Source organism: Theropithecus gelada, chromosome 7b, assembly GCF_003255815.1.
Source record: "Theropithecus gelada isolate Dixy chromosome 7b, Tgel_1.0, whole genome shotgun sequence".
Classification (NCBI taxonomy): Eukaryota; Metazoa; Chordata; class Mammalia; order Primates; family Cercopithecidae; genus Theropithecus; species Theropithecus gelada.
In genome coordinates, this window is record NC_037675.1 from 65,759,354 (window position 1) to 65,773,322 (window position 13,969).

At 45.1% G+C, this 13,969-nt stretch overlaps 1 protein-coding gene across 2 annotated transcripts in view; it reads left to right on the top strand.

The window, feature by feature from the left end:
• Nucleotides 1-13,969, top strand: part of MTHFD1 (methylenetetrahydrofolate dehydrogenase, cyclohydrolase and formyltetrahydrofolate synthetase 1) — a 76,405-nt gene that overhangs the window by 24,400 nt on the left and 38,036 nt on the right. For both annotated transcript variants that reach the window (XM_025391198.1, XM_025391199.1), the window contains exons 3-8: nucleotides 906-965; nucleotides 2,639-2,692; nucleotides 5,227-5,363; nucleotides 5,509-5,609; nucleotides 7,754-7,890; nucleotides 9,711-9,822. In XM_025391198.1, coding sequence (XP_025246983.1) covers nucleotides 906-965; nucleotides 2,639-2,692; nucleotides 5,227-5,363; nucleotides 5,509-5,609; nucleotides 7,754-7,890; nucleotides 9,711-9,822 — 601 coding nt within the window. The remainder of the gene's footprint in view (nucleotides 1-905; nucleotides 966-2,638; nucleotides 2,693-5,226; nucleotides 5,364-5,508; nucleotides 5,610-7,753; nucleotides 7,891-9,710; nucleotides 9,823-13,969) is intronic.

Genomic DNA, 13,969 nt, shown 5'->3' on the forward strand with positions numbered 1-13,969 from the left:
GTTCAAAGGATTTGGCGTCTGCACTACAAGTTTCTCCCTCTTTTTTTTTTTTTTTTTAAGAGACAAGGTCTCTCTGTTGCCCAGGCTACCCAGGCACAATATCATGACTCACTGTGCACTGGTGCAATCATGGCAAAACTCCTGAGCTCAAGTAATCCTCCCACCTTGGCCACCTGAGTGCTGGGACTACAGTCGTGCACCACCACGCCTGGCTAATTTTTTGTAAAGATGGGGGTCTCGCTATGTTGCCCAGACTGGTCTCAAACTCCTGGACTGAAATGATCCTCCTCCCTTGGCCTCCCAAAGTGCAGAGATTACAGACCTGAGTCGCTGCACCCGGCCTTCTCTCTGTGTTGGGGCCGGCAGATTGCCCTTTGTCTTGCCTGGCTGTTTATTCAGTGTAAACTAGAGTGAGGTCCTTCCACCCTCCTTTCTATTTTCTGTGTGGAGGGGCCAGGGAGCTTTCCATTGCCCCTGGGGGTGGGGGAGAGGGTGTGGACTGTGCCCTCTGGGTGCTCCTGCCTCTCAGTCATTTTTCTTGCCTGATGACAGTTTCTCAGCCCTCCATACTCTGTTATTTTTGGTATGGCAGCAGAAATCCCACATGTTTCTGGTAGGCCTGCAGCATCCTTGCTTAGTTTCCTGTGCAGATGCAGATATCCTCTACTTTCTGTTTGAGGTTTTGCAGTGAGAACCACGTGGGCCTTGTTTAGGGGAGGGGCTGTAACACCATCTGTGTTCACATAATCCCTCCTGCCCCCACAGCCTCCCTATACTCCTGTAAGTTCTCTGCAACAAGAGTTGCATGATTAAACATTTCTTTTATTAAAACTAAAATTGTAGAAGCTTTTCTGTGCACTTTGCCTTTCCCTAATCATCTGATTTGCATGCATTTATTATTCTAGATTGGCAACAGAGATGATTCCAATCTTTATATAAAAGTGAAGCTGAAGGCTGCTGAAGAGGTAAGCCAGAACAGCCGTGCCATCACCCTCCCCCACCTCCACCTGGGTCCTATCAATTACCCCTTGCCCTTTTTGTTCCTCCCTGTGTAAACTTTTATCACCCACAGGAGACATTAGTTTATCTATTTTGCAAGTCAGAAATGGGTGAGTTAGACCTGTGACCTCTGGTTTGCCCTTGAGTTTTTGTTTTCTCTTTAATGATTTTCTTCCCAAAGAGCAGGATGTCAGTTGAGAAAAGTGACGAGACAAGTCTCAATCATTTTAGGAGATTTATTTGCCAAAATTAAAGACACACCTGGGAGACAGGTCTATGCCTTTCTCTGAAGATGATTTCGAGTTCTCCAAATTTAAAGAGGAAAGGGCAGGTTATTGAGAAGTACACAATTTTCTTTTTTTTTTTTTTTTTTTTTTTGAGACGGAGTCTTGTTCTGTCACCCAGGCTGGAGTGCAGTGGCCGGATCTCAGCTCACTGCAAGCTCCGCCTCCCGGGTTCACACCATTCTCCTGCCTCAGCCTCCCGAGTAGCTGGGACTATAGGCGCCCGCCACCTCGCCCGGCTAGTTTTTTGTATTTTTTAGTAGAGACGGGGTTTCACCGTGTTAGCCAGGATGGTCTCGATCTCCTGACCTCGTGATCCGCCCGTCTCGGCCTCCCAAAGTGCTGGGATTACAGGCGTGAGCCACCGCGCCCGGCGAGAAGTACACAATTTTCATGTAAGAGGTGGGTAGGGAAAAATAGTCATTCATGACTTTGGCTAAGTGAATCTGCATTTTTTACATAAGATGACATAGACAGTTGGACACCATGGCTTATGCCTGTAATCCCAATACTTTGAGAGGCTGAGGCAGGTGGATCACCTGAGCTCAGGAGTTCGATACCAGCCTGAGAAACATGGAGAAACCCCATCTATACTAAAAATGCAAAAAATTAGCCAGGTGTGGTAGCGCATGCCCGTAATCCCAGCTACTTGGGAGACTGAGGCAGGAGAATTGCTTGAACCTGGGAGGCGGAGGTTGCGGTGAGCTGAGATCATGCCATTGCACTGCAGCTTGGGCAACGAGAGTGAAACTCCATCCCCCCCCCCAAAAAAGATGATATAGACAAGTGGGGCTGAGGAAAAATGCAGGCAATCTGCATTTTACGTAAGATAACATAGACAAAATGGGACAGGGGAACAATCAGATATACATTTGTGTCTGGTGGGCTGGGGGTGGCTGCACCTGTAAAGACAAGCTATCGGTTTACATTGCCATGGTGAAATTTTAACAGAAACATCATAAAGATCTTGCAGCTCACTAGGAATTTCCTTGTGGGCAAAATATGGGGGAGGCATGTAGCTTTTCATCTTGTAACATCTTATTTAGGAACCAAAAAGGGGGAGGCAGATTTGCATGACCCAGTTCCCAGCTTGGCTTTTCCCTTTGACTTAATGAATTTGGGGTCCCAAGATTTAATTTCCTTTCTCAAGGAATAGCAAGCGTGACATTGCTGAAGTGCCGTAGTGGCAATTAACCAGCGAATGATGAATGGGTTGAAGTGAGGGACTCATTCTTCAGAACATATAAGGGTGAAATGATGACCAACACCTTGTTTGTTAGTCATGTCTGTAAAAGAAATGGTTCAATATCTCAAGTTGTCTTGCCATTTACCTGCTTTTAATGTCCGTTTTGCAGATTGGGATCAAAGCCACTCACATTAAGTTACCAAGAACAACCACAGAATCTGAGGTGAGTTTTTATAAGTTGATTGTGAAGAGGGAAGCTGAAGTGGTTTCCTCTCTGGTTTTGGTTTAGGGGGACTTTGGGGACTGACACATTTACCCAAGATCTCCAGGTACTTTTTTTTTTTTTTTTTTTTTTTGAGCTAGTTTCGCTCTTGTTGCCCAGGCTGGAGAGCAATGGCGCGATCTCGACTCCCTGCAACCTCCGCCTCCCCAGTTCAAGCGATTCTCCTGCCTCAGCCTCCCAAGTAGCTGGGATTACAGGCGCGCACCACATCGCCTGGCTAATTTTTATATTTTTAATACAGACGGGGTTTCACCTCGTTGGCCAGACTGGTCTCGAACTCCTGACCTTAGGTGATTCACCCGCCTCGGCCTCCCAAAGTGCTGGGATTACAGGCGTGAGCCACCGCCATGCCCAGCACCTCCAGGTGTTCTTTCTTCACAGACTCCCATAAAGGAGATGGTGCAGTCCTAGGGGAGGAATATTTGGTACTCAAAGTGTGACTGCAGTACTGTTTGCTTCCAAATCATCTGTTGTGTTTATTAAAACTGATCCTTGGCCTGTAATTATCTGCATTCTAAAAACCAAATATGTATTCCTTTTATATGAGGTTTAGGAATAGGTAGAACAAATTAGTGGTGATTAAAGTCAGAACTGTGGTTGCCTATAGGTGGGAGATTAACGCTAAAGGAGTAGGAGGATAAAGCAACTTCTTAAGGTTATAGCAATGTTCCATATATGTGCTGTCCAGTATGGGAGCCACTAGCCCCATGAGGCTATTTGAATTTAATTAAAATGACATAAAATTAAAAATTCACTTCCTTGGTTGTACTAGCCACTTTGCAAGGATTCAGTAGCTGCTATTGTATTGTAAGGTGCAAATTACAGAAAATTTCTGCCATCACAAAAAAGATGATTGGACATTGCTGCTCTACATCTTGATTTGGATGATTGTAACATGGGTATTATTGCTGTAATAAGTTATTAGAGTTCTTAGCTCTTTTTATTGTATTGTATTATATTTTTAGAGACAGGGTCGCACTCTGTTGCCCCAGCTGGAGCACAGTGGTGTGGTCATAGCTCATTGTAGCCTCAACCTCCTAAGCTCAAGTGATCCTCCCACCTCAGCCTCTTGAGCAGCTGGGACTATAGGCATGAGCCACCATGCCCAGCTAATTTTTTTTTTTTTTTTTTTTTTTTTAAGACAGGGTTTTACTCTTGTCGCCCAGGCTAGAGTGCAATGGTGCGATCTTGGCTCACTGCAACCTCCACCTCCTGGGTTCAAGCGATTCTTGTGCCTCAGCCTCCTGAGTAGCTGTGACTACAGGCATGTGCCACCACACCCACCTAATTTTTGTATTTTTAGTTGCCCATATTGCCCAGGCTGGTCTCAAACTCCTGACTTCAAGTGATCTGCCCACCCAAGCCTCCCAAAGTGCTGGGATTATAGGCGTGAACTACCACACCTGGCCCTTTTTTTTTTTTTTTGAGACAGAGTCTTGCTCTGTTGCCCAGGCTGGAGAGCAGTGGCATGATCTCAGCTCACTGCAACCTCCGCTTCCTGGGTTCAAGCGATTCTCATGCCTCAGCCTCCTGAGAGGCTGGGACTACAGGCACATGCCACCATGCCTGGCTTATTTTTTGTATTTTTGTAGAGATAGGGTTTCACCATGTTGGCCAGGCTGGTTTCAAACGCCTGGCTTCAAGTGATCCAGTAACTGCTATTGTATTGTATGGTACAAATTATAGAAAATAATTTTCTATATTTTGGGAGGCCCACCTCAGCCTCCCAAAGTGCTGGGATGACAGGTGTGAGCCACCGCACTGGGCCCTAATTTTTTTTTTTTTTTTTTGAGATGGAATTTCACTATTGTTGCCCCAGCTGGAGTACAATGGCACAATCTCAGCTCACCACTGGAGTGCAGTGGCACGATCTCAGTTCACTGCAACCTCCGCCTCCCGGGTTCAAGTGATTCTCCTGCCTCAGCCTCCCGAGTAGCTGGGATTACAGGCATGTGCAAACACACCTGGCTAATTTTGTATTTTTAGTAGAGACAGGGTTTCACTACGTTGGCTAAGCTAGTCTTGAACTCCCGAGCTCAGGTGATCCACCCACCTCAGCCTCCTAAAGTGCTGGGATTACAGGCGTGAGCCACTGCACCCAGCCCCTGGCCCTAATTTTTAAAAATTTTTGTAGAGATCACATTTCACTGTGTTGCCCAGGCTGGTCTTGAACACCTGGGTTCAAGTAATCCTCCTGACTTGGCCTCCCAAAGTGCTGGGATTACAGGCATGAGCCACCTCGCCCAGCCATTTAGCTCTTTTATTTGATGGACTTCTTACCAGACACCTAGGGGATCCATTCTATGTTAAGTACAGGTGTTCTGCTCAGGAGTCAAGGGGAAGGTACATTCTGAAAGAACTATAATTAAACTGTTGGGGGGAAATAGGGCAACCTAATTTTTGCCTTGAAAAGTGTTTCTTCCTACCTTTTGATTTCTATGTGATATACAAATTATATGTGGTATTACTTTTAGGTGATCAAGTACATTACATCTTTGAATGAAGACTCTACTATACACGGGTTCTTAGTGCAGCTGCCTTTTGATTCAGAGAATTCCATTAACACTGAAGAAGTGATCAATGCTATTGCACCCGAGAAGGATGTGGATGGGTAAATGTGGCTTGGCTTCCTATGTCTCATTGCATGCTTTCATTTATAATATGTTTCTGTTTGGGGAATACAGCATAAATGTTTCTAAAGAGTAAAGACACCTAATTGCCTTTATTTCCTTCTTATTTCCATCACTTTTTTTTAGATTGACCAACATCAGTGCTGGGAAACTTGCTAGAGGTGACCTCAATGACTGTTTCATTCCTTGTACGCCTAAGGGATGCTTGGAACTCATCAAAGAGACAGGTAAAAACAACAAACCAAACAACAAGAAAGCATCATTTCCTGAAGCCTGGTCTTGACATGTGGTGGCATAGAGGAGGTACATAGTGGGCCATAAATAAATGGACTTGATTGGCAGAAGGGCCTGTCTAGTAAGGATGTTACCTAAATTTTCTCTCCATTTTCTCAGAAACTCTATGAAGTAGGTACTGTTACTGTTCAACTGCTAAGAGAATAGGCTCAGGCCAGGCACGGCGGCTCACGCCTGTAATCCCAGCACTTTGGGAGGCCGAAGCGGGCAGATCACCTGAGGTCAGGAGTTCGAGACCAACCTGGTCAACATGGTGAAACCTTGTCTCTACTAAAAATACAAAAGAATTATCCAGGCAGGGTGGTGTGCACCTGTATTTCCAGCTATTTGGGAGGCAGAGGTGGGAGGATTGCTTGAACCCGGGAGGAGGAGGTTGCAGTGAGCTGAGATCACCCCACTGCACTCCAGCCTGGGCAACAGAGTGAGACTCTGTCTCTAAAACAAACAAACAAAAACCAGCTTAGAGAGAGCAAGTAACTTGTCTGGGAGACAATGGAACCAAGATTTGAATTCAGAGTTATCTGAGTTGAAAGCAATTTATTTTTTGCGAAAAATAACCTATACAGTAATAAAAATTTGGATAGTTTAAAAGAATACGAAGTGAAAAGTCCCACCTCCCCCCACCCCCAAAATGGGCACTGAATCTCCACAGTAGTTCCAGGACTCGACAGATGGCTGGAAATGGGTCTCCTGTACAGTTGGCCATATTGTCCCATTACTAGTTAGCACCTTGCTATTTTAATTTCATTATGAGTACTTTTAGCAGAGGTTATTTTTTACAAGGAAATGGGTCCTGGTAAAAAGAAGTAGGTCAGAAGTTTCAAGTGGAAAGTTTTGGCCAGCATAAATGAAAATTTTCTGTGGTTGGCAAGAAAAGGTCAATCAAGCCATAAGCTTTGACAGTTCATTTCTACAGTTAAATGTATATTCTTCAGCATATTTAGCAAACATTGTAGTGCCTTGCTTAAAAAAGAAAAATAATCCCACGAGGACAGCACCTGAAGGCCACTGCCTCTTATTGACAGTGATGCTATCATTTGCCCTGATGCAGCTTTAACTCTTCTGCTGAATCCTTAAAAAGTATAGAAAGTTACCTTTTAAAACTTCGTGGTCCTTACTTCTAGATGTTCATGATGTTAACATTATTATAAGAGTTTATCTTTTCCTGAAAAAAACGATTTTATACAAGAAGCACAATTTAAACCCTACCTGCCTTGACCAAGGGTCCACTGCCCTCAGCCTTGACTGCCCTGAGGACTCTGATGAAGTCATCAACTTCTCTCTGCTTTCTTCTTTGTGGACAGCTCATTCTCGGGCTCCACTTTGTGGCCACAGACACCTACAGCCTGGTTCCATCCTTAAGCCTAACAGTCATGGGATTGGATCTTATCAGCTGAGGGAAGAAATATGGTCACCTGTCCACTACTGGATACTCACTCAGGCTGTCTTTAGTAGAGTATGAGTCAGCCCTAAAAAGGACATTGGTATATTGCCAGAAAAATGGATGCTGTGATGCAAAAAGAAAGCTTGCTGCCACAGTTAAATTTCCCCTTTATCACTTCCCTGCAAGTAACCCTATGGCTCAGGCCCTAAGCCAAAAGAGAAATTTGGGTGAGGAACTGTATAAACAAACTTACCAAATTTGGAAAGAATTACTGATACTAATCTAATTTCCTACACATCTCTCCAACCTGTTACATACACCCTATTTGTTTTAACTGTTTTTCCCATGTAATTTAATCTGATATCTTCTTCTGTATGGCTGATTAGCTGTATGTCAGGGTTTCTTTTTTCTTTGAATGTAGGTTTTCTTCCCACTCCCTTATGACTCAATGAATGATCTTGGCTTAAGCTGCTCCCAAAAACCCACGGCAAGAAGGACACATGTACAAGTCCCAATTTATAGCTGAAACCCTAGAGTTGAGAATATTATTGCCAAAGAAGGAATGTTTTTGGGAAGGTTTCTGTTTGATGTTAAGAACCTGTTTTTGTGCACTTATTCTGAATTCTCCACGTGGCATGTGAATGAGGGCAGCTTCTATCCTCCAGCTCTGATGCAGGCTGGCTTTTCTTTCAGGGGTGCCGATTGCCGGAAGGCATGCTGTGGTGGTCGGGCGCAGTAAAATTGTCGGGGCCCCGATGCATGACTTGCTTCTATGGAACAATGCCACAGTGACCACCTGCCACTCCAAGACTGCCAATCTGAATGAGGAGGTAGGGAGTCCAGGGGAGAGGTGAAGGTGTTACGGTGGGGAGGGTGGGTGTTCTTTTCACACACTAAATGCCAGATGCTGCCATGTCCTTTATACTCATGACCTCATTTAACCCCATCATCTCATTTTTACAAGATGAAAAAGCAAATTCAAATTAAAGGCTGAGTGGGGTGGCTCACACCTGTAGTCCCAACACTTTGGGAGGCTGAGGCAGGAGGATTGTTTGAGCTCAAGAGTTTTTGAGACCAGCCTGGGCAACATAGTGAGACACTTTCTCTGCAAAAAAATTAAAAATTAGCCAGATGTGGTGGGCAGATGCCTGTAGTCCCAGCTACTCGGGAATTTGAGGCAAGAGGATTGCTTGAGCCCAGGAGGTTGAGGCTGCAGTAAGCCATGATCACACCACTGCACTCCAGCCTGGGCTACAGAGCAAGACCCTGTCTCAAAAAAAAAAAAATTAATTAATTATTTAAAAAAAACCATAAAATTAAAAGCGTGCCCAAGTTTATACGGAGTTTGTTCTGTGTAATTTCTCTTTTCTTTTTTCTTTCTTTTTTTTTTTTGAGACGGAGTTTCACTCCTGTTGCCCAGGCTGGAGTGCAATGGCGCGATCTCAGCTCACCACAACCTCTGCCTCCTGGGTTCAAGTGATTCTCCTGCCTCAGCCTCCTGAGTAGCTGGGATTACAGGCATGTGCCACCGCACCTGGCTAATTTTGTATTTTTAGTAGAGACAGGGTTTCTCCATGTTAGTCAGGCTGGTCTCGAACTCCTGACCTCAGGTGATCTGCCTGCCTCCGCCTCCCAAAGTACTGGGATTACAGGTATGAGCCACCACGCCCGGCCTTTGTCTTTTTTCTTTAGAGACAGAGTCTTGCTCTGTTGCCTAGGCTAGAGTGCAGTGGCAGTCCATCAGAGCCCACTGCAGCTTTGAACTCCTGGGCTCGAGTGATCCTCCTGCATCAACCTTCTGAGTAGCTGGGACTACAGGCATGTACCACCATGCCTGGCTAATTTTTAAGCTTTTTGTAGCGACAAGGGTCTCACTGCATTGCCCAGGCTGGACTCAAACTCCTGGGCTCAAGCGATCCTCCTGGTTCACCTTCCTAAAGTGCTGGGATTACAGGCATGACCCAACATGCCTGACCTCTCACCAAGTACTTTCTACCTTAGTCTGCCTCGTGGTGGACAAGGATTAGCAGTACAGGCACTCAGACTGACCTCTGGCAGCCAGATTCCATGTATGTAAAAGTGGTGGCCTCAGAGTGGAGGTGCTCCAGAGACAGTTGTGGGCAGTAGTCTGCTAATATCTACGGCAGCTTGTTCTAGATCCCTGCATCAGGTTCCTGAGCCCAAGAATGCACACGTGCACACGTGCCTGTTGACAGTGCAGTCTCTTAAATGTGGGGAGAGAGCAGGAGAGAGGTCTAGTACCTTCTCTTTTAATCCTCCCAAAGTAGTGCTTTGTGGAAGGTGGTAGCCCCATATTCTGTAGGAGAAGAAGCAGTGTCTGGACATTATAACATGCAGGGCCCCAAGCCTGTTTGCCTCTCTGCCTTGCAGGTTCACACTGATTTCCCTATTGGGTAAAATGGCTGGTGAAAGGGAGCTCTTTGGCATGTGTAGAAATGAGCATGGCATGTGAAGGGCTGTCAGAAACAGTGCGTGGCTTACATTTGAGGCCTTAACCCAGTGTCTTATGAAATAGCCTATGACAGTTAAGAATTTAATACAAAGCTCAGGGATATCCTTTTCATTTCTGGGTTTTTTTGGTGTGTATTTCATTATTTCATTTCTGATGTCCAAATCCCCTACCCCCTAGGTAAATAAAGGTGACATCCTGGTGGTTGCAACTGGTCAGCCTGAAATGGTTAAAGGGGAGTGGATCAAACCTGGGGCAATAGTCATCGACTGTGGAATCAATTATGTCCCAGGTGAGTGTTGCTGGAGGAGGAAGGTGGCTTCTGGTGTTGAGGATGGTGTCTAGGTCATCAAATGAAGCCTGAGAGAGAAGCTTGTCTCTAATTTTATGCTTGTAGTACTAAGGTTTAGGGAGACTGACTAGCCCAAGGGTGCACAGTTAGTAGATAGAAGAGGTGCCACTTGCAGGCAGGTCTGGTGCCAGAGCTTGTGATTTTAATCATGTGCTGTACAGCTTCCAAGATGACTTTGTCCAGGGAGAAAGTGAGACGGAGGGCAGGAGGGATATATCACTTTATCTTCATGTAGAGATCACCCTTTATTTTAGCAAAGTTGTTGGATGGGTTTAAAACACAGTATAATCATTGCAAAGTGCTATCAGAGTCCAGAAGAAGGACTCATTCTGCCAAGAGGAAGGCTTTACAAGAAGATATTTGACCTGGGTTTTTTTCTAGGCTGAGAGGATAAATCTAGCCTTTTAATCATGTCCATAACTATACTTGGCATCCTCATCCCCCAGTTACCCCTTACTCCTGTCTTTTGGTTAGTACCACCATTCTTCCTTCCCACAGGTCTGCAGCCTTTTAGTTTCCCTCCCAAGCATTCCCTATATTGGATCCATCTCTAAATATTAGGAATTGTTTTCTGTCTCCTCTGTTCTCAGTGTCACCACTGAGTGTTACCTTCTCAGCTGACAGGCTGTGATAACTTCCTTGCAGGTATCCCTCCCTCCCGCTGCTTCCCACTCAGATCTATCCCCATGCTGTCGCCTTGCCATGTTCACCTTTGGACATGGACCTCTGAGCCTCTTCCTTCTTACTTGCCAGACTCCTTAGCCTCACACTAATTTCAGTGACCTCTGCAGCCTGTGATCTCACTTGCGTGTGGTGAATACCTGTCTTCAACTTGTAAAGTGGACCACTTTCTCTTCCCTGCACATGCCTCATTTGTCCTTTGTAGTTCCCATCCCTGCATTCTTAGTGGAGTGGGCTATTCTTTCAAACAGAAAACTTCACAGAACAATACGGCAAAACTTGTATGCGTCCTCATAGATTCAAGAAAGGAACTATCTTTAACTGAGCAACTATTGTGTATCAAGCACAATGCCAGGCCTTGGGCTGCACAACTGAATAAGGTTCAACTTGACCTTCACCTTCAGCTTCTTCCTCCCTGTCATGTCCGTTATTCCTTCCAAACCTTGTTTGATTTCCCCTTACCAAGGGATGATCTTTCCTTCTCTCCCTCCCTCCTCTCCCACAGAGCATGTGTATTGTATCTTTTACTGTATGTGTCTCACGTGTGGCATCCTGTGCTCTCCTACCTAGATAGCTCCTCAGGGCAGTGGTCACTGTGGCGCCACATCCAGTCTCCTGCCATCTGACCACTGGCACTCATATCTGTTGAATTGTTGAAAGGAGTTATAGCAAGAATAGCCTTTTTTCTCCCTTCCCATCTCAAGTTTCAGATGTAGACGCTGAGCTGCCAGGAACATTAGTCACTGTCAAGCCTTCACCGTTTTTAACCTCCCTCCCACTCTCCCCACCGTGCTTTTAAGACAGTAGCTCATAATTGATCACTCATTTTCTTGTAGTGTAATTATCTAACAGGCGATAAAGAAATTGCTCTCCTACAACTCCGCACTTTGAATACTTGCGATATGACATTCAAGCTCAGTCTGTTTAAAACCTTGCATCTTCTGTAACATATTTCTGCTTTTGGCATTTTTTTTTTTTTTTTTGGATTACATGTGAGAGATGGAGAAGAAAAACCTGGGTGGGGATCTGGAGTCTTGCAGATAGGTAGGAAATGTTGACTTAAACATGAAACTTGCCATCTTGTTCACATTAATTTCTTACATAGACAATAAAATATGAATAAAATCAAAGCAGTGTCTTCCCTCCTGGTCACCAGTGTTTTTACTGGTAATTTGCATATAGGCAAATGAATGTTGATAAAGCTGAATGTTATAGTGTCCCCCAAAGGATGGCAGAATCACTCAGTTATAGACCAGCAAATGGGCTGCGGGACCTAAAGACTGATATTTGCATATGTTCATTTTAGAAGCAACATATTCTACCACCGAGCTACTTCTTGGTTCATATTTTAATTACTTAAATAGTTTGCATGGTCCGCTCAGGGATAATATTGTAAGTCACTTGCCAAATTAAGAGTGAATCAAGGTGTGTATACCTTTTCCAAAGAAGGAATATTTTTAAAGATTCAAGTGCAGGGCAGAAAGTATTAGCCAGAGAAACACATAAAAGTGTTCTTCCTGCTTGGCTTACTAAAGATAAATTGAGAAGGGCCAAATCAATAGTGTTTTATTTGGAAGGGTTAAAAAGAGGGAACAGATTCCCCACCCTACTCCAATCCAGTCTCAACCTATCCAGTGTAGCTGCTTCTGGACTGGCCTCTATTATTAGGGTCCCCAAATTAAATGTAAAAGAGTCAGGGCTCAGCTGGATCTTTTTTTTTTTTGAGACAGAGTCTCGCTCTGTCGCCCAGGCTGGAGTGCAGTGGCCGGATCTCAGCTCACTGCAAGCTCCGCCTCCCGGGTTTACGCCATTCTTCAGCCTCAGCCTCCCCAGTAGCTGGGACTACAGGCGCCCGCCACCTCGCCCGGCTAGTTTTTTGTATTTTTTTAAGTAGAGACGGGGTTTCACCGTGTTAGCAAGGATGGTGTCGATCTCCTGACCTCTTGATCCGCCCGTCTCGGCCTCCCAAAGTGCTGGGATTACAGGCTTGAGCCACCGCGCCTGGCCTCAGCTGGATCTTTAGTTGAATTTTGTACATGTAATTTGGCAAGGAAAGAGAAATTCTGGGGCTGGGGGTAGATAACCAAAATGTCTGCTCATTACTGAGGTCATATACTTAGGTTGAGCAGTGGTCACTTTTTCCACTGACCACATCATCCTATCCACGAAGCACTGCGTATTTAGCAGTGCCTCGTCAACCCTGACAGTATTTGGTTTAGGAGCAAAACTGAACTCATCCAGTGCTGCGTTTACTCATGTAGTCAAGATATGTGTCTCTTATCTGTGGGAAAACGAAAATGACTAACATTAACACATAGAAATAGATGCAGCAGGTATTTCAAGCTAACTACATGTGAAGACTATTGAAACTTGTACAGAGGGCAAACCTCTACCTATATTTCCTTGGCATTTTGAAATGACTCTAGGGGCTGTGAGAGAAAATGTTCTGCCATAGTTTGCTGCTTTATAATCTTTTAGAAACCTGAAACCATCCCAGTCAGTTGTGTTTACCAGCTCCTTTTACTCCATATAAAAAATATCTTACGTATCTGTGGTGGAAAGAGAAACTCTCGCGCTTGGAGGTTGCTTTTTCAATTTCAGTAATGTACACATTTTCTCATTTTGCCCTCAGCAAACTTGTGATAGGTAGTGTTAAGCCTTCTTTGCATTTTGGACTTCAGATTAATATGGAGCCCACAGGAGCTGCAGAACTAACTTTTTTTTTTTTTTTTTGAGCTGGAGTTTCGCTCTTGTTGCCCAGGCTGGAGTGCAATGCTCACTGCAACCTCTGCCTCCTGGGTTCCTGCCTCCTGAGTCAGGTTCCTGACTCCTGAGTCTCCTGCCTCAGCCTCTGAGTAGCTGGGATTACAGGTGCCTGCCACCACCCCCAGCTGATTTTTAAAAATATTTTTAGTAGAGACAGGTTTCACCAGGCTGGTCTCAAGCTCCTGACCTCAGGTGATCCACCCACCTTGGCCTCCCAAAGTGCTGGCATTACGGGTGTGAGCCACCATGCCTGGACCTAACTTTTAATAAAAGAGCTGATGCTACAGCTAATCTCTTTTTATTTATTTATTTATTTTTTTGAGACGGAGTCTCGCTCTGTCACCTAGGCTGGAGTGCAGTGGCGTGATCCCTGCTCACTGCCAGCTCCGCCCCCCGGGTTCACGCCATTCTCCTGCCTCAGCCTCCCGAGTAGCTGGGACTACAGGCGCCCGCCAGCACGCCCGGCTAATTTTTTTGTATTTTTAGTAGAGACGGGGTTTCACAGTGTTAGCCAGGATGGTCTCGATCTCCTGACCTTGTGATCCGCCCGCCTCGGCCTCCCAAAGTGCCTGCTAATCTCTTTTTTTTTTTTTTTTTTTTTTTTTTATAAAAGGTTCCCCCCCGCCCCCCAGGGGGGGGG